The 26350-nt window shown below is 41.9% G+C and overlaps 1 protein-coding gene across 1 annotated transcript; it reads right to left on the minus strand.

The window, feature by feature from the left end:
* Window positions 1-1895: 1895 nt before the first annotated feature.
* ZKSCAN2 (zinc finger with KRAB and SCAN domains 2) lies at window positions 1896-26084 on the minus strand. The gene is made up of 7 exons (XM_061153050.1): window positions 25605-26084; window positions 24419-24605; window positions 22121-22212; window positions 21665-21791; window positions 17984-18667; window positions 7853-8344; window positions 1896-6547 (listed from the first exon to the last, which is right to left on the minus strand). Exons 1-7 carry the CDS (start codon window positions 26007-26009, stop codon window positions 5625-5627), a joined length of 2910 nt encoding a protein of 969 aa, XP_061009033.1. The 5' UTR covers window positions 26010-26084; the 3' UTR covers window positions 1896-5624.
* Between the last annotated feature and the right edge of the window lie 266 nt (window positions 26085-26350).

Genomic DNA, 26350 nt, shown 5'->3' on the forward strand with positions numbered 1-26350 from the left:
TAGGTTGTTGTTATCTATTTTGCATTTAGCAGTGTGTATCTGTTAATCCCCAAACCCTAATATACCCCTCCTTATACCCTTTCCTTTTGGTAATCCTATGTTTTCTGTGTCTGTGAGTTTGTTTTAGAAATAAATTCATTTGTATCAATTTTTTGAGATTCCACATATAAGTTATACTACATATTTGATTTTGGCTTACTTCATATGATAATCTCTAGGTGGCCACAAATGCCATTCTTTCTATGGCTAATATTTCATTGTATGAATAGACCACATCTGCTTTATCCATCCCTCCCTCCATGATCTTCAGGTCCTAACTTTCTACTTTGTGCCCTCTGCGGCTGCTATTCGTCTGTCTACCACATGGTGCTGTTGGCAGTGGTCCTCAGAGATGGCACGTCCTACGGCTGAGTCACACTTGTCTCGGCTGGGATTTCTAGCAAGAGGGGTTGCAAGCACACCTGCGTGCTCCATGGCTCCATGCTCATGTATCCGAGCAATTCTTAAGGCCAGCCTTCCAAGTCTGCTCCCCATCCCCTCTATTCCCACACTGCCACAGCATCTACCACCTCAGAGCAGGGTAGGCGTTTGCCAGTCTTGGGCCCCAAACCATTGCTTCCCCTCCAAATCCCTGCACCCATGATGGAGTTTGGAGGTTGTGACTAGCTGTGTTCCTTTTTGGGTTTGAAACACAACGGATTCATCCTTCTTCCTTTGAAATCTAATTGTCTTAACTGGTTTGTAGGAAGTGAAAATTTGTAGCCTTAAGATAGATCATTTTTCCCCTTAGAGATTAAAAAAATATATATATTTTGGCTGCGCTTGGTCTTCGTTGCTGCGTATGGGCTTTCTCCAGGCGTGGTGAGTGGAGGCCACTCTCTGGCTGCGGTGCACAGACTCTCCCCGTGGCGACCTCTGTTGTTGTGGAGCACAGGCTCAGGGTGCCCAGGCTCAGTTGTCCCACGGCATCGTGGGAGCTTCCCTAAGATCGAACTGGTGTCCACTGCATTGCAACGTGGATTCTTCACCACCGGACCTGCAGAGAATGCCTCCCACACCCCCACCTCCTGCTGCCTGAGATTTAAAATCTCTCATCTAACTCACTCTGAGAGTCAGTTCCTAGACCTAAATCTCTATAGAGAAATGGAAGATCAGATAATCTTGTGGAAGAACTCTAACATGAATATTCTGAGCTTTATCTTTGTTTCCTCCAAAAAGGTCACGGCCATTTGCTCAAGCAAAGTATAGAAAACATACAGGGACTCAGGTACTGACCCTGAGCGGTTATCACTCTTGAGAACCTTGGGAGGGTGCTACTGCAGTCGGCTGCTTATAAGGGCTAGGTGGGAGAGACTCTTTGGAATCCACTTCATATTTAGGTGAACTGGCTCGAAATTTATCCTGCAGTTCTTCTCACAGTTTCTAAGAGTATAGCTGGAAAAACATCCTCAACAAGGGGCAAAATCACTACACTGACTGTGACCTATGGAGTTGGAGCTGCTATGGGAAGGAGGGCTAAGTGGAAGCCACTGGAACTCTTTAAGTCAAATAGTGAACCAAAAGCAGCACTGTGTCTGGGGAAATTGTGTCAACTGGTTCTACCAGGAGAGGCTGTGAGTTTATGAGCATACACCCAGTGTGTGCCTCCACGGCTAATCTACTCTGGAACTACAGTGAAGCATCCCCTAGGACAATGGCAGTGACAGACGTCAGAGGACTGTTGCAGGGGAATAGCTGTGGGCTCACGCAAGACCTCTGCTAGCTGCGGGGCAGAACAGTGGACTGGGAAAGAGACAGATTCTCCTTCGCTGTGAGAATCAGCTTTTATTACCTCTTGAATAAGTTCTCTTTTCCCTCAATAGAAGACAGCCTTCGAATTATGGCAAAAACCAATGGGAGTCATTTATTTAGACATTTATTTCACATACAAGTTTTTAAGAAGACATCTAAGTGAACACTCACACAAAACAATGAGTGGACATACATTTATACTAGGAATGCATTCAGAGGTAAGGGCTTAGCATTGCATTTGGGGTGTCCCCGGCTCCCTCAGAGTTGAGGTTCGTCTGTCATGGGGCACCAGAGGTCCCAAAATCGTCTTTCTTCACTGCAGCTACCTGCCACTGTCTATTGCCTGCTGTTGAACATGAATGATTTGTCCCTTTCTCCTCACTGAGCACGCTCCTGGACTGCTCACAGCAACCTCTTGCTGAAGTATGGGATGGATTCACGGGATGGATTCAGTATGGCCTGAATGCTGCCTGCAGTGGCAAGCCAGGGCAGCAGCCTGGTCTTATAACTTCTCTCTTCCAATGCCCCAGAGCCTCACAGGACCTTGGAGCTGGAGTGGTCTTGGCAATCATGCTCAGTTTCTCTTCAGATAAGGAACTCAGGCCGAGAGAGAGACTGGTTTGTCCAACAACACCCAGGAAGTGGTAGTGACAAGAATGAAACCTGTCTTACAGCTTCTGGTCTAATGCTCATTCACACGGCAGGCTGCCCTGAGCTGTTTTAAGTGTACTGTGAAGTTTTCCTCTTAAAAAAAAAAAAAAAACCAAAAAACGCTTCCTTCCAGAAGAATAAAGTAGGTTGTATGTGTAATAAAAATGCTAGTAAGAATTAGGGTATTTGTGGGAGTAACACAGTAAGCGTAGGCAGGGATACAGCCAGGCTCCAAAGGGTCCTGGTTAAGAAGTCAGAGAATAAAATGACTACTTATGTACACTTTTAAAAAATAGGATACGGGGTAATTTTTAAAGATATAAGACAGGATTAAGCAAACACAGGTTTAAGTGGTTGGCTGAGGTGACTTAAAAGTTCTGTTTTTGTAAGTTTCTTTGTTCCAGCAGCCAGAACAAAGAAAGAATAGTAGTAAGTTGCTAAAAAAAAAAAAAGTCACAGTGTTTGTAAGGTAACTTTTTTTTTGCTTTAGGATCAGAGCTTTCCCTGATACTGAAACTTAGGGAAAAAAACTTCTCCTACGGATTGTCATGAAGGCAATGTTATGTGATATGAGACACAGTAATCAGAGTGTGACTTCACTTTTGACTTTCATGTTCCACCTGAAAAAAGATAAAATACAAACAGCCTTGGTCTAAGATGGTGGGTAGGACTGTCTCCTTCTTCAGAAGCAAAGTTCATTAAGTTAATTTAATACAAGTCCAAATGCCCACTTACAACTGGGAACAGGCAAGGGGACCCAATTCCACCTTGGCATGATCCCAGACATGACAGACAGAATCAGATTGTTCCACTTGGAGAAGGAATGGTTCCTGAGCCTTTCTGGCCATTGGGGAAATTTAAGAGACAGAGGTAGAGAATATGATTTTAGGCATTGAGAAAAACTCTTCTGCAAGAGAAGGTGGCTCTTTCATTAATGAACAAATAATGCTCCATAACTGACATTAATGTAATTGGCATTATCTTTTGCTACAATAGTTCGTTCATCATATTGCAAGTTTCTTGAGCACAGACACCAAGCCTCAAGTTTCTTGAGCACAGACACCAAGACTTTTTTTTTTTCATTTTCATATCCCTCACTGTGCCTAGAACATAGCCTTACACATAATCGTGCTTAATTAATATTTATAGTAAATCATCTACTTTCCTGAATCATGCTTTGATATAATGATCAACCCTGGGTACCTATTACTAAGTGGTGATTTCTATTAATGTGCATCTTCTCTAGAGCAGGAATTCCAGAAACATCTACACAATACCAGCACACACCCACTAGCACCACACACACCTCTCTGTGCTGGGCACACTAGTGACATGAAACTGCACTTAACTATTAGGAATTCATAGTTTGGACAACACACTGGAAATCAACCTAGTGAGACGTGAACAATCGTAATGCTCCTAATGGATGTCAGAAAGAAACATTTATCAGCGTTTACCTGAGTCACCTGCCTTCCAACAGGCCACAGCCTATTCTGACACCACAGGTTGGGTTTCCTTCTACACTGCCTATATCCTCCTTGGTATCTTCTTGGCTAAGTTTCAAAAAATTCAAACATACTCAGATGTCTTCTAATAAAAGAGCATCTGACAAAGGAAAGGAGAAAAGTGAAAAAATGATCTACACACAGCCCTGACTCTGGTTATCTTTCCACTAAACTTGTGACTTCTCCTTCCCCAAAGCAAAGTCCCCTGAGGTTACTGTCACCTTAAGGGTATAAATGCCACTGGTCGCATCCTGAAGTAACAGCTTTGGATGACCAAATCCCAGGTGTTTATCTGCAACATCCGCAAGTGAACTATCTCCCCATCTGTACCCTTTCTTCAGTAGTTATTGGGTCAGTGCTGGAGGTTGTCAAAGAGATTTTTCAGACCAACAGGTAAGTGTGGAAAACAGAAAGTGTTCTGGGCTGAAGTGTCAGAAAGTATTTCCACCTTCACTCAGTGAGCTGTAGAGTTGTATAAATTACTCAGGGCTCTACAGAGAGGTTTATGACCATATGAACAAGGGCTAGCCTCAAAAAAAGAACAACGGTATACTTAACAAACTGCCCTGGAGAGCTGGTCTGGATCAAGGTGACTACCTGATCTAAAGCAGGGCTAAGGAGTCCAACTGGTCTTTCAAATATTGAATGTTTCAGGTCTCTAACTCACTTCTTCCCTGGCTCCTCAGAGTTTTAGAAAACTATCCAAAATTATATAACATTATATATAAGTGTGGGGTTGGGAGGCAGAAAATTTGCCACGTATAAGTCATATTCTAGATAAAAACTAGAGCAGTTACACATTCAGAACTGGAATGTGTCTGAATTCCACTTTAAAGAGACACACCAGGAGCATGCATGCTACTCAGTCTGAGGAAGGCATGGTAGTTCCGAAGAGTCAGACAAGGGCACCCAGAACAATGAAGAGGTAAGTGTAGGACTTACAAGAACAGTAAAGGGAACTGGATCACTCCTAGGCTGGAGGAGCAACAGCCAAGGGATGTCAGTCTTCGGGTACAGAGAAGGTTAGTCTACAAAGGACAATGGGTGATAAGCTGTGTCCTGTCTCTACGGAGAGCAGGGCATTGTTTCAGTGACAATACAGAGACACTACCCGAGCTCTTTAGATCAACTTCTTGACACAAAAAAGGTACACTGCAACAGACTCCTAAAGGGAACTAAAAAATCTTCAATCTCCTTTTGTGAATACCTTCAAAACCAAGACAGATCCGATGTGGTTCTTATCAGGCTCCTGAAATTTCTACCCACACAGGAAGCTGTGATCGAGTTGCATCCGAGATCACACATGGCGGATAATCAAAGTGACCTTGAACATTTTCATCTCCTTGGCAACAGCTCTCCCCTGTGCTGAAGGATTCTGGATGTTGTTGGGTTTAGGGATCCCACGGCAGTGGCTTCGACATACTGAAGAGAATTTCACTGTGTACTCAGACCCTGTATCTTCTTCACTTTATTAAAGGGAAAAGGTTGAGACACACAGGAGAGGAACAGGCTAATCAAGTAAGAGGCAGAGGTGAGAACAGGATCCAAGCCTTTAGCTTATTTATATTCTCAAGCTTATCTTGGGAATGACACTGTATAGCTAAGAAAAGATTGCTTCCGAGAGTGAGATCAGGGTAAAATGGCTAAGGGGATGTTTAGGAAGAGAGGAGCTCATCATCATAAAGTCTGCCTGAAGTCATCAGTCTTGCCCTTGAGGGGGTTCTCCGGGGAGCAGAATGCTGGCGGGGGTGGCAGCAGCTTTTCTCTCACGTGAACCTCCCGATGTTTGGTGAGCACAGAACTCTTGCTGAAACGTCTGCCACACTGGATGCACCCGTAGGGCTTTTCCCCGGTGTGTACTCGCCGGTGCTCGCGAAATCTCGTACAGTTATTGAAACTTTTCTCACAGTCCGCACACTTGTAGGGATTCTCACCAGTGTGGACTCTCCGGTGGGCGCTGAAGTGTGAACTGTTGGTGAAGCTCCTCCCGCACTCTCCACACTGGTAGGGCTTCTCGCCAGTGTGGGTTCTCTGGTGTATAACGAGACTCGAGCTCTGGCTGAAGCATTTCCCACACTCTCCACATCTGTAGGGTTTCTCTCCTGTGTGAATTCTCTGGTGGGCACCAAAGTTGGAGGAGTCGTTAAAGCTTTTCCCGCAGTTGAGACACCTGAAAGGTTTTTCTCCCGTGTGGATTCTTTGGTGTCGGACTAGACTCCTGCTTCTGCCGAAGCACTTCCCACAGACACTACACTTAGAAGGGTTTTCCTTCTGGTGGGTCATGCGGCACATGAGACGCGCACTCCTTCCAAAGCTTTCTCCGTATCTGAGGAGCCGGAAGGGCCTCTTCCCCACGAGAGGCCTCTGATGCACTACGGCTTTCCCTAAATCTCGAGGCTGAGGCATCAGTTTTCCCTGCTGGATTCCGTGAAGGTTTTCCCACTGTCTTCCTGAGATGCAATCCCTTTTATGATATTTACCTGGGTCAACATTCTGGGAAATGACCCTTTTAGACTTTTCTATGAATGCCCTATGCTGCTCCATGTCCTTACAGATCACCTGTGTTGCATCCTCCTTGATACTACTTTCAATTTCAAAATCTGAAAAAAAGAAGACAATAAACAATTCAGACCAGTTCTGGGCTAATATAAATAATACGGCTGACAGGCCCTGTGCCTTCAGGCCTCTGTGCGCTGCACTGGCCTCAGGCACGGGGACTCTTCTCTGATTCACTGGGCCTTACCTTCTCTCAGTCCCATGGATAGCCATCAGTGAGTCCACCGACTTACGTAAGAAGCCCTAATCATGTCCTCTTTGGAAGTGTTCTGATTGGGTCCACCTGGGCCTTGGAGGAAGTTACAGCCTAGCAGTTGGCTTACACAGAGCCTGGAATTTGGTGACAGGTCTGGAGCTCATCTTAAAAAACAAGGTTCACCAGAGATGGTACAGAAAGACTTTGTTTCCAAAGTTATCAACTCAGCAGTTCCAGTTCCAGAGTCAACAATTCCATCTTGCCTACTACAAATTCTCATACCTTTTTCAAATGTTTGTTTTGAATAAGTATAGAGTATAGGAAGGAAAATGATGACAGGTAAGGTTAAAAAGATAAGCTCAGATTAAGGACAGCGGCTGTGGGAGCTTAACACAAGTCTAATGAGGAGAACTGGTTTGGGGACTTTTACAATAGTTTAGGCAAGAGACAGAGAAATGCTAAACTAGTGGTTATGGCAACTAAAGAGGGGGCAGATGCAAATTCCCCAACAGTTGAGAAAATACGTCATCTGCCTGGATGTACATGAGAGAAGGCATCAGAAAACATCCCTACCATCCAGGCCGGATGTGCTATGGGAGGACACCAGGAGGAGCCATGGTGTGGGAAGGAAGGCGCTGATGTTCCTTTTGAAACTTTTAAGGCTGGGCTGCTGGTGAGATGCCTGTGAAGGCATCCAGTGGTTGGTGGGACACCCACAGGTGGAGCTCAGAATCAGAATAAAGTCTTTCTGTCTCTGCCTTTTTCTTAGGCATACCACACATAACAGACATTTCTGCTCTGAGCTTACCAACATGTCTCCTTGACCTGAGTTTTTCTCACATATAATTCCAAGTTCTTCTTCCCAACAGTATTTCTAGGAGATATAAAACATTATCTGCCCCCTACACACAAAAACCAAGGCTGAGATCCCAACGACCAAATCAGGAAAATGTAAGCTCCTCCCCTGAACAGAAGTACCATGAGGACAGGGACTCTCATTCACTGCTACTTTACCTTTTTCCTCAAATGGCACAGGGCACACAAACCTTAATATTTGTTCATGAACAGACATGCACCATGATGTGCCAGCTCTCTTAATTTGTCAGCAATCCCACTGACTCCTCCTTTACCCCAGAGCCCCAATGATCCTTACCATTCGGGCTTTGCAGTAAACCTGGAGGTCCCTGGAATTCTGGTTCTTGCAAGATTTCCTCCTCACTCATTCTCTCACTGCCAGAGTCTTCAACAAGTGCCTCCTGGGAGTCCTCCTCAGGTTCCCAGACTGTAGGTTCCTGGGGTTCAATTTCCATGTCATCTCTTTCTTGAACTGAGGGTGATGGGGCTTCTTCTGGGGAGCTGGTGGGAGTAGCAGATGCCCGAGAGTTAATCAGGGCATCCATCTCCTTGTAGAATGCGCAGGACTCTAGCACGTGACCATTTTTCACTTTGCGGTAACTCTTCTGAAGGCTTTTGAACTTGGTCCGGCACTGTTCCGGAGTTCGAAGGAAGCCACACTCTCGCAGTTGTTCAGCCACGGCCCCATATAACTTGCTCTTCCGATGACAGGCTTGCAGTGCTTCATAAAACCGAGTCTCATGGAGGATGTCAAGGAAAGTCTTGGTTTCCTCGTAGCCCCAGTGCACACCTGCCATTCAAGGATAAATTTCAAAGATACAAGTGTCTGGAGCCATTCAAGGGTAAAGTTCAAAGATAAGTTGTCTGTAGCCTTCATACATTACAAAATATAAGACGTATAGGAAAACAAATCCCATTTCCTGGAACTATGATATGTCTGGGAATAAGCTTTGTAAGAAAGGAGATGGTCTGTATAAAAAAATCTATAATATTATATTGAAAGACATAAAAGAATTAGAAAGAATGGAGAGACACTATATTTCTGGGTAGGAAGACTCAAACTACAGATATGAATTCTCAAATCTATTCAGTCAAAAACCCAGAAGGATTTTAAAATTGATATACTGATCTCAAAGTTTATCTGGTAGAATAAAAATGCAGCCCCTAAATCTGCCATTGCTATGGTTAATAAGGATTCAGCTGTCTGCCTTTAAAAAATTTTTAGGAATAATGGACTAAGACACCCAACAGCATGAGAGCTGCTATCACCTCCTTAGCCCATCTTCTTTGAAGAGCAGAACCATATCCAGAGTAGTTTTTGATGTTACTGAGTTCCTCTACTTCAAGAGATGAAACGATCTATAAGACAAGCAGATGTCCTGCTTTTATAGCAGAATTAAAGTTTTAAGAGTATGTTTGAATATAGTTAAACGTGCTTTTGGGGTGTTTTGTAATCTGTAGTAGTCTTTTCTATCCTCTGCCTTACTGGTTTCCTTCAGTCTCACTGGATTCCCAAATTTGAAACTGTCTGACCCTCATGTTTATGGATCTCCAGAATGGTGAATACCTGTATATATGTAATACATTTTCCCATCTTTTTCCAGAGATTTGTTTCTTTTGAATAGGTGCAATCACGATTATACAGTCTCAGCTCTCCTAGTCTGGTTTATTTTTCCATTTTATCTAAGAAACTATCATCTTTTTCATAAGGTGGCACTAATAACTGTGACACCAGGCAATGTTCTATTGCATTGTAGTATCTGCAGAATGCCTTCATCCATATTATTTAACACTAACAACTATGCTCATAACCTAAGCCATATTTTAAAGACAGAAAATTGAGTTCTAAGTAGTTACATGATAAGTCAACTGTCACACAATGACTGTCAACTGGTGGTTTAGTTCTGCATTTCCCAGTCCCCAAATTTTAACGTCTTCCTTTTGCATAGTATCCTTTCCTACCCTTTTAATTTTAATGTTTCTGTTTTCTTATATCTTGTATCTCTTGTAAATACAGCTTTTAAAAAATATTAAAGATGTATCTCTTGTAAATATAGTTTTTAAAAAATATATCTGAAGAGGAGCCAAGATGGCGGAGGAATAGGACGGGGAGACCACTTTCTCCCCTAGAAATTCAACGAAAGAACAATTCAGTGCAGAGCAAACTTCACAAAACAACTTCTGATCGCTAGCTGAGGACATCAGGCGCCCAGAAAAGCAGCCCATTGTCTTCGAAAGGCGGTAGGATAAAATATAAAAGATAAAAAGAGAGACAAAAGAGCTAGGGACAGAGACCCGTCCTGGGAAGGGAGTCTTAATAGAGGAAGTTTCCAAACACCAGGAAACCCTCGCACTGGCGGGTCTGGGGGAAGTTTTCGAATCTCGGAGGCCAACCTAACTGGGAGGAAAAATAAATAAAACCCACAGATTAAGTGCCTAAAAGCAACTCCCCGTAGAAAAGTACCCCAGATGCCCACATCCGCCACCACCAAGTGGGGGCTGAACGGAGAGGAGTGGGTGGCATTGCTTAGGGTAAGGACCGGGCCTGAGTGTCCTGAGGGCAATTGGAGGGAGCTTTTGTGAGATACCAACTTAAACTGTGGGACAGCAAAAGAGAGAGAGAGAATTAACCAACCGGAACACACTGCCGGCCTTCGCAGTGTGAGGGCTCAGACAAAGGGTCTGAGCAAGTCCAGAGGAGCTAGCCAGCTGCTGACTGGCCCAGCCCCGCTGGAGGCAGGAGGCAGGGGGGAGGGGAAAGGGGCAAACTCGGCCCCAGAGGCAGCATCCCCTACCACACTGCAAACGGGCCTCCAGTTTCTAACCAAAGACTTCCTGAAATTCTGGATAGTCAACATCTGCCGGGAGGGTCGCGGCTAAACACAGGGCGCACGCACCCGACCAGCGCCAGCAGAAACTGAGGCTGGGGCCGCAGAAGGGAGAAGGTGCACGCACCCGGGGAGAGTGCGCCCGTCAAGCTCCTGGCTGCCTGAGCTGCTCAGGCCGGGGAAGGCACAAAACGCAGGCGCAGCCAAGTCCGCGCTTTTGTGGAGTACCCGAAAACTGGAACCGCACGCAACGCAGGGCACGCTCCATATAGAGCAGCGGGAGCCTGAGCAGCGTAGACTGGGAAAACAGCGCCCCCCCTCCCCGCAGCGCAACGGAACTAGTGAACCTGAACAAGAGACCACCTCCGCCCGCCTGTGTCAGGGAGGAAATCAGACACTGAAGAGACCAGCAAACAGAAGCCAAATAAACAAAGGGAACCACTTCAGAAGGGACCAGTGCAACAGATTAAAATCCCTGTAGGTAATACCGACTACACCGGAAGGGGCCTATAGATATCGAGAAGTGTAAGCTGGAATGAGGAGCTATCTGTAGTCAAATGCTCTACCCCTAAGCTATACCCCCTAGGAGCTATCTGAAACTGAACTGAACCCACACTGACCGCAACAGCTCCAGAGAAATTCCTAGATATATTTTTACCTTTTTTTCCTAATTAAAAAAAAAATTTTTTTTCACTTTTATTTTTTTCTTTTAAAATTCCCTATTACTCCCCCATTACTACTTAACTTTCATTTTCATATATTTTTAAGATTTTTTTTTAATTAGGAAAAAATTTTTTCTTTTTTTTTCTTTTTTCTTTTATTTTCTTATAAAGTCCTCTATTACTCCTCTATTACTCCTTAATTTTCATTTTCATTTCACTATAACCTTGCAAAAAAAAAAAAGAGAAGTCCTATTTTTAAACCAAACTTCATATATGTTTCTAAAATTTTTTGTGTACTTGTTTTTGTTTTTAATATTGTATTTTTAAGAGTCTAACCTCTACTCTAGATTTTTAATCTTTGTTTTTCAGTATGTGATATAAATTTTGGACATTTAAGAATCCAATATTCAGTTCCTATTTTTACTCAGGAGTGTGTTGATTACTCTCTCCCACTTTTGACTCTCCGTTTTCTACCTCAGAACACCTCTATTTCCTCCCTTCCCCTTCTCTTCCCAATCCAATTCTGTGAATCTTTGTGGGTGTCTGGGCTACGGAGAACACTTTGGGAACAGACAAGTGTGTAGATCTGTCTCTCTCCTCTTGAGTCCCCCTTTTTTCTCCTCCTGCTCATCTATATCTTCCTCCTCCCTCTCCTCTTTTTCATGTAACTCTGTGAACCTCTCCAGGTGTCCCTCATGGTGGAGAATCTTTTCGCCATTAACCTAGAAGTTTTATTATCAGTGCTGTATAGTTGGAGAAGCCTTGAGACTACTGGAAGAATAAAACTGAAATCCAGAGGCAGGAGACTTAAGCCCAAAACCTGAGAACACCAGAAAACTCCTGACTACACAGAACATTAAGTAATAAGAGACCATCCAAAAGCCTCCATACCTACACTGAAACCAACCACCACCCAAGACCCAGTAAGTTCCAGAGCAAGACATACCATGCAAATTCTCCAGCAACGCAGGAACATAGCCCTGAACGTCAACTCACACGCTGCCCAAAGTCACACCCAACACATAGACCCATCTCAAAACTCATTACTGGGCACTCCATTGCACTCCAGAGAGAAGAAATCAAGTTCCATGCACCAGAACACCGACGCAAGCTTCCCTAACCAGGAAACCTTGACAAGCCAATCATCCAATCCCACCCACTGGGTGAAACCTCCACAATAAAAAGGAATCACAGACCTCCAGAATACAGAAAGCCCACTCCAGACATAGCAATCTAAACAAGATGAAAAGGCAGAGAAATACCCAACAGGTAAAGGAGCATGAAAAATGCCCACCAAGTCAAACAAAAGAGGAGGAGATAGGGAATCTACCTGAAAAAGAATTTAGAATAATGATAATAAAAATGATCCAAAATCTTGAAAACAAAATGGAGTTACAGATAAATAGCCTGGAGACAAAGATTGAGAAGATGCAAGAAATGTTTAATAAAGACCTAGAAGAAATAAAAAAGAGTCAATTAAAAATGAATAATGCAATAAATGAGATCAAAAACACTCTGGAGGGAACCAAGAGTAGAATAATGGAGACAGAAGAGAGGATAAGTGAGGTAGAAGATAAAATGGTGGAAATAAATGAAGCAGAGAGGAAAAAAGAAAAAAGAATCAAAATAAATGAGGACAACCTCAGGGACCTCTGGGACAATGTAAAACGCCCCAACATTCAAATCATAGGAGTCCCAGAAGAAGAAGACAAAAAGAAAGGCCATGAGAAAATACTTGAGGAGATGACAGCTGAAAACTTCCCCCAAATGGGGAAGGAAATAGCCACCCAAGTCCAAAAAACCCAGAGAGTCCCAAACAGGATAAACCCAAGGTGAAACACCCCAAGACACATATTAATCAAATTAACAAAGATCAAACACAAAAAACAAATATTAAAAGCAGCAAGGGAGAAACAACAAATAACACACAAAGGGATTCCCATAAGGATAACAGCTGATCTATCAATAGAAACCCTCCAGGCCAGAAGGGAATGGCAGGACATACTGAAAGTAATGAAAGAGAATAACCTACAACCTAGATTACTGTACCCAGCAAGGATCTCATTAAGATATGAAGGAGAATTCAAAAGCTTTACAGACAAGCAAAAGCTGAGAGAATTCAGCACCACCAAACCAGCTCTTCAACAAATGCTAAAGGATCTTCTCTAGACAGGAAATGCAGAAAAGTTGTATAAACGTGAACCCAAAACAACAAAGTAAATGGCAATAGGACCACACCTATCAATAATTACCTTAAATGTAAATGGGTTGAATGCCCCAACCAAAAGACAAAGACTGACAGAATGGATACAAAAACAAGACCCCTATATATGCTGTCTACAAGAGACCCACCTCAAAACAAGAGACACATACAGACTAAAAGTGAAGAGCTGGAAAAAAATATTTCACGCAAACAGAGAACAAAAGAAAGCAGGAGTTACAATACTCATATCAGATAAAATAGACTTTCAAATAAAGGCTGTGAAAAGAGACAAAGAAGGACACTACATAATGATCAAAGGATCAATCCAAGAAGAAGATATAACAATTATAAATATATATGCACCCAACATAGGAGCACCGCAATATGTAAGGCAAATGCTAACGAGTATGAAAGAGGAAATTAATAGTAACACAATAATAGTGGGAGACTTTAATACCCCACTCACAACTATGGGTAGATCAACTAAACAGAAAATTAACAAGGAAACACAAACTTTAAATGACACAATGGACCAGCTAGACCTAATTGATATCTATAGGACATTTCACCCCAAAACAATCAACTTCACCTTTTTCTCAAGTGCACTCGGAACCTTCTCCAGAATAGATCACATCCTGGGCCATAAATCTGGTCTTGGAAAATTCAAAAAAATTGAAATCATTCCAGTCATCTTTTCTGACCACAGTGCAGTAAGATTAGATCTCAATTACAGGAAAAAAATTATTAAAAATTCAAACATATGGAGGCTAAATAACACGCTTCTGAATAACCAACAAATCATAGAAGAAATCAAAAAAGAAATCAAAATATGCATAGAAATGAATGAAAATGAAAACACAACCCAAAAGGGACACTGTAAAAGCAGTGCTAAGGGGAAGGTTCATAGCATTACAGGCTTACATCAAGAAACAAGAAAAAAGTCAAATAAATAACCTAACTCTACACCTAAAGCAATTAGAGAAGGAAGAAATGAAGAACCCCAGGGTTAGTAGAAGGAAAGAAATCTTAAAAATTAGGGCAGAAATAAATGCAAAAGAAACTAAAGAGACCATAGCAAAAATCAACAAAGCTAAAAGCTGGTTTTTTGAAAAAATAAACAAAATTGACAAACCATTAGCAAGACTCATTAAGAAACAAAGGGAGAAGAACCAAATTAACAAAATCAGAAATGAAAATGGAGAGATCACAACAGACAACACTGAAATACAAAAGGTCACAAGAGACTACTACCAGCAGCTCTATGCCAATAAAATGGACAACTTAGAAGAAATGGACAAATTCTTAGAAAAGTATGACTTTCCAAAACTGAACCAGGAAGAAATAGAAGATCTTAACAGACTCATCACAAGCAAGGAAATCGAAACTGTAATCAGAAATCTTCCAGCAAACAAAAGCCCAGGACCTGATGGCTTCACAGCTGAATTCTACCAAAAATTTAGAGAAGAGCTAACACCTCTCTTACTCAAACTCTTCCAGAAAATTGCAGAAGAAGGTAAACTTCCAAACTCATTCTATGAGGCCACCATCACCCTAATTCCAAAACCAGACAAAGATGCCACCAAAAAAGAAAACTACAGGCCAATATCACTGATGAACATAGATGCAAAAATCCTTAACAAAATTCTAGCAAACAGAATCCAACAACATATTAAAAAAATCATACACCATGACCAAGTGGGCTTTATCCCAGGAATGCAAGGATTCTTTAATATCCGCAAATCAATCAATGTAATACACCACATTAACAAATTGAAAGATAAAAACCATATGATTATCTCAATAGATGCAGAGAAAGCCTTGGACAAAATTCAACACCCATTTATGATTAAAACTCTCCAGAAAGCAGGAATAGAAGGAACATACCTCAACATAATAAAAGCCATATATGACAAACCCACAGCAAGCATTACCCTCAATGGTGAAAAATTGCAAGCATTTCCCCTGAAATCAGGAACAAGACAAGGGTGCCCACTCTCACACTACTATTCAACATAGTTTTGGCCACAGCAATCAGAACAGAAAAAGAAGTAAAAGGAATCCAGATAGGAAAAGAAGAAGTGAAACTCTTGCTGTCTGCAGACGACATGATCCTCTACATAGAAAACTCTAAAGACTCTACCAGAAAATTATTGAGCTAATCAACGAATATAGTAAAATTGCAGGATATAAAATTAACACACAGAAATCCCTTGCATTCCTATACACTAACAATGAGAAAACAAAAAGAGAAATTAAGAAAAAAATACCATTCACCATCGCAACAAAAAGAATAAAATACTTAGGAGTATATCTACCTAAAGAAATAAAAGACCTATACATAGAAAACTATAAAACACTGATGAAAGAAATCAAAGAGGACATAAACAGATGGAGAAACATACCATGCTCATGGATTGGAAGAATCGATATTGTCAAAATGGCTATACTACCCAAGGCAATCTATAGATTCAATGCAATCCCTATCAAGCTACCAATGGTATTCTTCCCAGAACTAGAACAAATAATTTCGCAATTTGTATGGAAATACAAAAAACCTCGAATAGCCAAAGTAATCTTGAGAAAGAAGAATGGAACTGGAGGAATCAACCTGCCTGACTTCAGATTCTACTACAAAGCCACAGTCATCAAGACAGTATGGTACTGGCACAAAGACAGAAATATAGATCAATGGAACAGAATAGAAAGCCCAGAGATAAATCCACGAACCTATGGACACCTTATCTTTGACAAAGGAGACAAGGATATACAATGGAAAAAAGACAACCTCTTTAACAAGTGGTGCTGGGAAAACTGGTCAACCACTTGTAAAAGAATGAAACTAGAACACTTTCTAACACCATACACAAAAATAAACTCAAAATGGATTAAAGATCTAAATGTAAGACCAGAAACTATAAAACTCCTAGAGGAGAACATAGGCAAAACACTCTCCGACATAAATCACAGCAGGATCCTCTATGACCCACCTCCCAGAATATTGAAAATAAAAGCAAAAATAAACAAATGGGACCTAATGAAACTTAAAAGCTTTTGTACAACAAAGGAAACTATAAGCAAGGTGAAAAGACAGCCCTCAGATTGGGAGAAAATAATAGCAAACGAAGCAACAGACAAAAGAATAATCTCAAAAATATACAAGCAACTCCTGCAGCTCAATTCCAAAAAAATAAATGACCCAATCAAAAAATGGGCGAAAGAACTAAACAGACATTTCTCCAAAGAAGACATACAGATGGCTAACAAACACATGAAAAGATGCTCAACATCACTCATCAGCAGAGAAATGCAAATCAAAACCACAATGAGGTACCATTACATGCCAGTCAGGAGGGCTGCTATCCAAAAGTCTACAAGCAATAAATACTGGAGAGGGTGTGGAGAAAAGGGAACCCTCTTACACTATTGGTGGGAATGCAAACTAGTATAGCCGCTATGGAGAACAGTGTGGAGATTTCTTAAAAAACTAGAAATAGAACTGCCATATGACCCAGCAATACCACTTCTGGGCATACACACCGAGGAAACCAGATCTGAAAGAGACACGTGCACCCCAATATTCATCGCAGCACTGTTTATAATAGCCAGGAATGGAAGCAACCTAGATGCCCATCAGCAGATGAATGGATAAGGAAGCTGTGATACATATACACCATGGAATATTACTCAGCCATTAAAAAGAATTCATTTGAATCAGTTCTAATGAGATGGATGAAACTGGAGCCCATTATACAGAGTGAAGTAAGCCAGAAAGATAAAGAACATTACAGCATACTAACACATATATATGGAATTTAGAAAGATGGTAATGATAACCCTATATGCAAAACAGAAAAAGAGACACAGATGTACAGAACAGACTTTTGGACTCTGTGGGAGAAGGTGAGGGTGGGATGTTTCGAGAGAACAGCATTGAAATGTATATTATCTATAGTGAAATAGATCACCAGCCCAGGTGAGATGCATGAGACAAGTGCTCGGGCCTGGTGCATTGGGAAGACCCAGAGGAATTGGGTGGGGAGGGAGGTGGGAAGGAGGATCGGGATGGGGAATACATGTAAATCCATGGCTGATTCATGTCAATGTATGACAAAACCCACTACAATACTGTAAACTAATTAGCCTCCAACTAATAAACATAAATGAAAAAAAAAATCTGAAAGAAAAAAAATATATCTGAAAACCTGTCTGTTAAATTTATAATTAATGACATGTGGATACACATCTACCATTCTGTTTTTTTTCTTTCCATTTGTTGCATCTACTTTGTGTTCCTTTTTGTCTCCTTTCTTCTTTGAGAATTTCATTTTTTTTCAATTCTTTTTTTGTTGGTTACACATTCTTTTACTGGTTATCCTTGATAATGGGTCCCTGACTTTTACAATCTAACACAACTGACTGCATTATAACAGTTCTCAGATAATGTTAGGTCCTGAGGACCCCTGGACTCCATTTGTTTTCCTTCCACAGACTCCAAATACTCAAAACCCATGCTATGCTCTAACCTGAGAAAGAATCCTTCATGGCTGTTACTCAGACTGCACTGGGGGCAGCAACAAACACCTGGGAGCACTTTCAGTTATGTGGCCAATCACAGTGATGAGTGGCAAGGTGTGTGTGTCAGGATTCCCTGCGTTTGGTCACTTCTAGGGGTCTACTCCTTTTTCCACAAGACAACATCATCCATTCTCATACCAGGATAAAAGTGCCATTCTTACCACTCAGGTTTTGAAATATGACAGGGCCACCATGAAGCTCAGGCTTCCGGATAAACTCAACGCCCATTTCATCACCGTCAGACTCCTCTGCAGCTTCTTCCTCCTCCACCAAATTGATCTGTTCTTTAGCACTGATGCCAATTCTCTTCAGTCTGGGGAGAGACAGAATCTCCCTTGGCTTATCCGTGGATGAAGCATGAGCTGCAGGATTCAACAAAGCATCCATGTCCTCAAAGAAGGCACAGGGTTCTAGCACGTGGCCATTTCTCACTTTTCGGTAACTCTTCTGCAGACTTTTGAACTTGGTCCGACACTGTTCTGGTGTTCGGAGGAAGCCACATTCTCGCAACCATTCAGCCACAGCACCATATACCTGGCTGTTTCGGGGACAAGCCTGAAGTGTTTCATAAAAGCGAGACTCTTTGAGGATTGCAAGAAAAGTCTTAGTTTCCTCGTAACTCCAATGCACGCCTGCTATTTTTTCATCTTCCAAACCCCACTGCTGCTGCTCTCTCCATGTTTTCCCTGCATTCCTTGCAGGGATCTGAATAGCATGAACTGACTTTTCCTTGATGTAGTTGCTTCGCAAGACAGTCCTCTTATTAGAGGACTGCAGACCTATGGTCCATGGCTCCTTTCTTGGCTCCAACTGGGCTATCTTGTTAGCTGCAGGCACTGTGCTTCCTATAGGGAGACAAACACATTTCAGGCTACAGAGATCATGACTGCATACCCCAAGCTCCTGCTTAGCATGCTCTCCCAGACCACTTGTTGACAGCTATCCTTCAAAGATCTTGTCCAGTTCATCTTTTCTCTAAAAGCCTCCCTCAACCATGACAGTGCACACTAGATTCTTGTATGAGTTATTTGGCACAGTTATCCGGCACTTACACTACCATTTCACATCTCAAGTATGTACCACTTCCTTCCCCAGCTAGTTCTTAAAGGAAAACCTTTAGCGGTAAGAAACACTACCTTTGACTCCCTCTCAAGTATCTAACATTGTTAGGTTTACAGCACGTGCCTATGAACTGGTGTTTGTTACTTATAAAGTGTGCTTACACCTGCTCCCCATATCTCCTCACTCCCCCACTCAACACACACAACATACACACACACACTGGGGCTGTGGGAGATGAGAAGTCATGAATTTTTGGAGACACTCTAGCAAAATTAATGGGAAAGAGATGCAATAATAGGAAAGCAACTTGAATTTTTTACCTTACAGTACTGTGGAGATCAAAAAGTCTTAAATTTGAATCCTAGCTCCACCACTTTACTTTTTGACCAGGGGAAGTTTCTTATCTCTCTGAGCCTCAGTTTCCTAGAGAATAATATCATCCATCCAAAGGTACGTGCATGCATGCTCAGTTGCATCTGACTCTTTGTGACCCTGTGGACTGTAGCCCACTAGGCTCCTCTGTCCATGGGATTTCCCAGGCAAGAATGCTGTAATGGGTTGCCATTTCCTCCTCCAGAGCATCTTTCTGACCCAGGATTGAACCCATGTCTCCTGTGGTGTTGGCAGGCAGATTCTTTACCACTGAGCCACCTGGGAATCCCAACAAGGTGCTAGGAATATTAAGTAACTGATCATCTGTAACGTGTCTAATGCCTAATAGGTATGTAATAACATTTACTTTTCTTCTATAGAAAACACACACAAGACCTTCATGGAATTCTCCTAGAGAGTGAAGTGAAAGCCATGTCCAACTCTTTGCGACCCCATGAACTATACAGTCCATGGAATTCTCCAGGCCAGAATACTGAGTGGGTAGCCTTTCCCTTCTCCAGGGGATCTTCCCAACCTAGGGATTGAACCCAGGTCTCCCACATTGCAGGTGGATTCTTTACCAGCTGAACCATAAGGGAAGCCCAAGAATACTGGAGTGGGTAGCCTACCCCTTCTCTAGGGGATCTTCCCGACCCAGGAATGAACCAGGGTCTCCTGCATTACAGGCAGATTCTTTGCCAACTGAGCTATCAAGAAATCCCTCCTAGAGAAGCAGCATTAAATCAAATCCTAGCTGAAAGAACCCTGGGGCTGAGGATCTGCTCTTCATTTTCACATGAGAGAAGGGCATGGACAATGGAAGTTCGAACATCTACAAGGACCAGGCAGGCTGGAGTGAGGGCCCTGGCCATTCAGCACAAGCTCCTCCACTTTGCTCTGGTCAGCTGCTGCAATGTGAGAATGTGCCTGATGGTTGGTTAAGAGATGCTGGAAATCCAGATTTATGAACAAATTTTAAGTTAAAACTCTGTGCAAGGCCCAAATACACTTGCAGGCTAGATTCACGAGCCTTTAGCTTACAATCTAAGATAAAAGACTGCGCCAAGTGTCTTTGAGCCTTTCCATATATAATTATCATACATGGAATCACTGGGCTGCAGCTGAAGGTCCAAAGGATGGCCTCTAACTCACTCACAGCAGCTTTCACTAAGGCCTCTAATCCATCATTTTACTAGGTCTGGATGCTATGCGATCCAAGGCAACACTAGGAAACACCTATTGTGTGGGCAGCTTGCCGTGTGGCTATCTTTCACTTGTCTCTGTAACTAACAACAAGGACTACTGAGATAACCACAGAAGTCTTTGAAGGATGAATGGTCAGCAATGAAGCACAGATGCCCTACGTAAAAGTTAAAATCAAGGATCCTGTTGTTTCGGGAAGAGTGCTTTGTTACTGGTGTGTCATTGGTATCATCTTAAATTGGCAATTTTTTCCAAGTGCTTTAATTGCTTTCTGATCATAAACAACTGTTGGTTTATCTTCATTTATTCAGTTTGACATGGCCCATTTTGTAATCTCTATACTTTAGTGTCTACATGTACTGTCAAACAGAAATTTCTGTGACGAAGTTCTATAACTGTGCTGTCTAGTACAGTTACTGAATAACTTAAATATGGCTACTGCCACTGAGAAACTGAATTTTAAACTTCATTTAATTTTAATTAATTTTATAAATTTAAATTGAAATAGCCATGGATAGCTAGTGGCTACTCAAACAACATAGGTCTGTAGTATCTATAGTGTGTATTGTACACATTTTAGGCCTTTAGTTCCATTCATAAGTAATTTTTGACTTTCAGCTTACATATGAATGAAACATATTTATCCCTGCCATTAAAGCAGATTATACAGTTCTTCAAAAGTTTGCTTGTAAAATTACACTTAACAAGTGGTTATGTGTGCTTGTAAAAATGTGTGCTATTTAAATAATTCACAACATTATTGTATTTAAATCACTTTTTTCCCTCCATTTGTACGATTTCCATCCATTCAATGAATATTTGCTGGGCACCACCCATAAACAGGCTCTGTGCACAATGTTGGGGTTACTGTATGTTAAACAAAAACAAACCCTAAAAATACCTTGTGATTTTTATAGAGTTTTTAGTTTAGTGGATGTGGGTGAGTTTTATATTTAAATAACATGACAATCATCTATAAACCTAATGTTTTAACCACTAAATTATAAGAATATGCATAAATCTATAATATAAATTGGAAGAAAGGAATGAGTGCGGTAAGAGAACATGGTATGCTAGAGCACAGAAATGACAGAAAACCCATGGCCCTTAAAATGATAACATTTTTATAACTATTTTACTATCAGTAGAAGTGAATACACTAGAAATCCTCAAATCTTTTATTTGAAAAGGGATAGAATCCTTACCCAGGGAGACCATGTTCCCAACACTCTCCTTTCTAATATCCCGGTAGAGGTCTTTGTGAGCAGGAATCTGATGCACACTCTTTTTGTAGGAAAAACCTCTTGCCATGTGGACATCTTTCACAGGTCCCTGTAACACACTAAGAGTAATGACTACCAAGATAACCATATAGGTTCTGAAGGATGAATGATCATGGATGAAGGACAGGAAAGCCCTAGATAAAAACTGAAACCAAAGAACCAAGTATACATTATGTGCCAAATGAAGTGAAAGTACTATAAAGAATCATAAGAGAGAGGATCCAGCAAGGAGTCCGATTACTCAGAAGGCTGCGTGCAGTCTTTTCTGGAAAAGGAGCAATGGGGGAAAAGTCTCTTGGAGTGGGTATAGAGGTTTGAAGAAATCATTGTGACTGAATATCCTAGGAAGTTAGGCCAGAGAGAACTGTTACAATTTACCTGGGACCCGACAGGAACTCGTGTGGCTGTTACTTCCTGATCTATGGTGTTCCATTCATTAGCAGGAGAAGGAACCCAGGGAGAAGGCCGAGCTGTAAGAAGAAAAGAAACTATTAGTGCTATGGGCTCTGGCCCTTTTACTCATTCTGCTTCTCCTTTTATGGATGAGCATGTATAAAAAAACCAACAAAAAGCGGTCATTTTCTCAATGAGTCCAGAACAATGCTCCAAACCATGAGCAGGGCTCAAAAATGCAGATGCGTTTAGGAAGTAAGCAGATAAAGTACATCATGAAAGGAGGGAGGTGAGGACTGTGGGGAACTGGAGAGCACAGGTCCAGTGTTCGGTTCTGGGTGATGCCTCCCTTTTAGACTATGGCCCTGCCATAGCCAGAGCTTCTAATATTTTTCAAGAGAAGCCATAAAGCTGGATTTTTATGTACAATCGCAAGTCTTAAACCTTGAGAACTACAGACAAACAAAACCTTCATCCCCAAACTCTTTGAGAAACAAGTTTAACTTGGCACATGAGTTACCAGTTTGCAATTTCTAGCATAAATTCATCCTCTCTGAGTAAATATTATCCTTATAAAGTTAACAAATATAGACACACAGTACTGAATACTACAGGCAAACGTACTCCCAGAAAGGTGGAAGGAAAATAAATAAACTTATATAGTATAAGACAATCTGCAGTCTAACTTCTGCTCTAGCACTATCTAGGAGAACTTCAAAAATAAATGTTATTGTGACCAAGAACTCAGAAGCTTGCTTTACTACTTTCTACGAAACCAAATGGAACCACTTCCTTGGAAACATATTATTCCCTTTGGCACACCTGGCTGAAATCCTACGTCATCGTTTAGAAGGCATTCACCTTTCTGAGATACTTATCCCTCAAATTTCCTTTCCTCTATACCCCCGGTAAGAACCTCCACAGAACAAACTTTCCCACTTTAGGAACTCCTTATCACCCTGGAATAGCAAAACCCAGAAATACCATACATTTAGCAGGTAAAGTAACTGACAGCATGTAATCCATGTGAACCTTCAGGAACTTTGATGTTGATGAACAAACACTGAAGAATCCAGAAACCATTAATATTTGCAAAGCATTCTATCATAATATGTATTTCAGGACAGATAAGGAGGTGGTGTCCGTAGTGGTGAATCTTGCCTCTTGATGAGGGACTGTGTAAATCAGATAGATTTTAAAGTTTAAAAATAACCATGCCATTGTGGGAGAAAGGAAACTAACATTCATTGAGCACTATTATGTACTGACTTTTTTATGAGGTTTCTTTTAATCTATGCTAAAATCTTACTATCTTCCTTTTAGAGATGACAGAATGGAAAGTTCAAGAAGTTTAGCAACTTGACCAAGGTCACACAGATAAAGAATGGCTGAGTTAGGGTTTGGACCCAGATTGTCTGCCTCTAAAGCCTAATCTCTTAATCTCTATGCATTAATACAGAGGTTAATTAATATTACTTGCTCAGATCACAAAGAGAGAAGGGCAGAGAAAGGATATAAAACCATGCTTTTTTACACTGTGCTCTAGGTCCAGTGATCTTTCCACTCCTCTCTTTAAGCCTGACACTACGCTGCAGGGGATGGGGAGGACAGATCTTCATTTCCTTGTATATGACTTGATTCATTTATGTCCAGGGCAGACATGAACATCAGTGGTCCCTTCTCTGCAAAGTCTTATCCCTCTCACATGTCACTTCTGTGATACCCTACTGTGAGTCACTTTTGAAAATAAATCTCATTTCTTCTTCCAACCTTTCAAGGTGTTTATAGCCAGCCAAGAAATCATATATATGCAGGACTAAAACCCACAAGCTGATTGCAGAATGCAGACTCTTAAATAACATTAGGAGACCTTAAGGCCAGTCTGGACAATTTAAACTTTCTCAGATTTCATCTTAGGATCCCTTTTACTTGGACTTCCCTGGTGACTCAGTTGGTAAAGAATCTGCCTAAAATGTGGGAGACCTGGGTTTGATCCCTGGGTTGGGAAGATCCCCTGGAGGAGGGCATGGCAACCCACTCTAGTATTCTTGCCTAGAGAATCCCCATGGACAAAGGAGCCTGGTGGCCTACAGTCCATGGGGTCACAAAGAGTCGTCACCCATATTCCCAACTCTTGAAGCTAATGAAGTCTTTCTCCCCAAATATTCAATTTATTTTCAAGTATGTATCGAGAGGGCTCTACAGTGAACAAGTGAGAATGTTAGGGCTACAAAACAAATCTGCCATGGTCACTGCACAGGGCATGTAGTACGTTCTTCTTACCATTTTTGGGTAAGGGTCGAAGCTCTCTCTTTTGGTTTGGCTGCTCTTGGTGTCCTGACTGGAGGCTTTCAGCTTCTTCCTGAGACATCACTCTGGGTTGGGCCTCCACGGGCTCTGGCTGAATGTCTGCCACCTCCCAGGCTGCTCCAAGGAGGGTTTGCTTCTCCGAGTGCACAGGACTGCTAACCTGGGAAATAAAGTCAATGCCATAATGGAAAAAGGGAGGAAAAGAGGGCCAGATCAGGGCCGAATCCCCCCATGAAAGATATCAAAGAAGGATAGAAGATATGAGAAGGAATGAAAATTTCATTCTATTCCCAATGGGACCTCTGAGGACACCGGTCCATAGTGCTATCCAAAAGTCTAGGCAGAAGGGAACAGGAGAGGGGGGAATATACAGAGAGGGAAAATCTGTTAAGAGTAAAATACAGAGTCTCCCTGCTATCAGAATACTGAGTCCTCACATCTGTTAGGTTCACAGAAAAGTGAAAGTTCTCAGAACACTAATTCACTAGTGAAATGAAAACTTAGAAAATTAATCTTGACATTGAGTGTCTATTTCTGACCAGCATAGCAACTTGCTAATAGACAGGTCTTTACATAAATGTAAATCCCTTGCCAGGTGAAAGTGCAAACCTTGCAGGATTTCATGAGGTTAGGGAAAGGGCTGTTGAAAAACAATTAGACGAGCATGCAAAGTCACTGACAATAAGGATCAGCGATTAAAATGGAGAAGGGTGACAAGGATGATGACATTGAGGGCACTTCAGAAGACTGGACTGGGATATTAAAGGATTACAGGAGGCCCTGGGATAACTGATGAAGTCCTTTTTTTTTTTTTTTTTTGAGAGGGATCAAAACAGCCCTCTTTAGGAGCAAACTGCAGAAGTCAAATCCTGTGAAGCATAATGAACTGTTCTCTCAAAATTTTGGGGAAACATTATGCAAAGATTTAAAACAAATACTCAGATGCATAATGTTTAGTGTCATTTGCAAGATAATAGTTCAACCAAAGCTTTTTTCCTATTTAATATGAAATTCTGATCCCTTTGAGGTAGATCCCCTTAATGGTCTTTCATTACTATTTATCCTTCTGCAATTTGCATTTTCTGCAATGCATCTCTTGTCCACTTTCCTTTCCACCCTCTCTTTGCTAAACATAAAAATTTGGAAAAGCCTCTCTCACCTGCTGTCTTAGTCCTCCAGTCTCTTTCTCCAAATGTATAACCAGGGCCACCGCCTCCTCTCCACTTTCCGGACACTGCTTCTGTGCCCACAGCTGAATTTTCTCCGGTAAAATGGTGAGAAACTGCTCAATCACCAGCAGCTCCAGGATCTGTTCCTTGGAACGCATTTCTGGCTTCAGCCACCGGCAGCAAAGTTCCCAGAGTTTACTGAAAGCTTCATGGGGTCCAGTCACATCCTCATAACAGAATTGCCTGAAGCATCTGCGAAAGGTCTCAGACTCAGAGCTATCCGATCCTTCGAGAATGGGCTCCGATATCCACTCAGGCTCCTTTTCCACCTTCATTATGAGGCATCCTTCAACCCCCAGGGGCGCGTCGGTCTGAGGGTCCAGGGATGCAGCCATGCTCCAACCCGGAGGTCAACCTCACGTCTGATTCGAAGGAGACTCAAAGAAGTCAAACCTCCGAGAGCCGCCTGCTAATGGTTTTGGAAGTATGGGAAGGAAGGGAGGTGAAAACGGCAGTGTCAGCAGGAACAGGGTACCCTAGGCTGATTACTCAAATCCATCCTAGGCCCTTGAAAAGGTGAACTTGTACTCTAAGGTCCAAAAACTCGGCCTCTTCTCGCCACAATATATGTCCCCGCGATGTGGTTTTTCAGGATTCATCTTTTAGTGCAATGTCTGAAACAGCGAGGCTAGAGGACCAGAAAATCAAGGGGACCGAGGACAGGAGGGCAGGGGCG

Source organism: Dama dama, chromosome 10 (assembly GCF_033118175.1).
Source record: "Dama dama isolate Ldn47 chromosome 10, ASM3311817v1, whole genome shotgun sequence".
Lineage (NCBI taxonomy): Eukaryota > Metazoa > Chordata > Mammalia > Artiodactyla > Cervidae > Dama > Dama dama.

Excerpts from the sequence above, each read along its gene's own strand:
- ZKSCAN2 (XM_061153050.1), bottom strand. The coding sequence starts at position 26,009 with ATGGCTGCATCCCTGGACCCTCAGACCGACGCGCCCCTGGGGGTTGAA. Across the intron at positions 18,668-21,664 it reads TGGGAACATGGTCTCCCTGG|GAAGCACAGTGCCTGCAGCT; the intron begins GTAAGGATTCTA and ends GTCTCCCTATAG. Across the intron at positions 8,345-17,983 it reads CATATTTCAAAACCTGAGTG|GTGTGCACTGGGGCTACGAG; the intron begins GTAAGAATGGCA and ends CTTGAATGGCAG.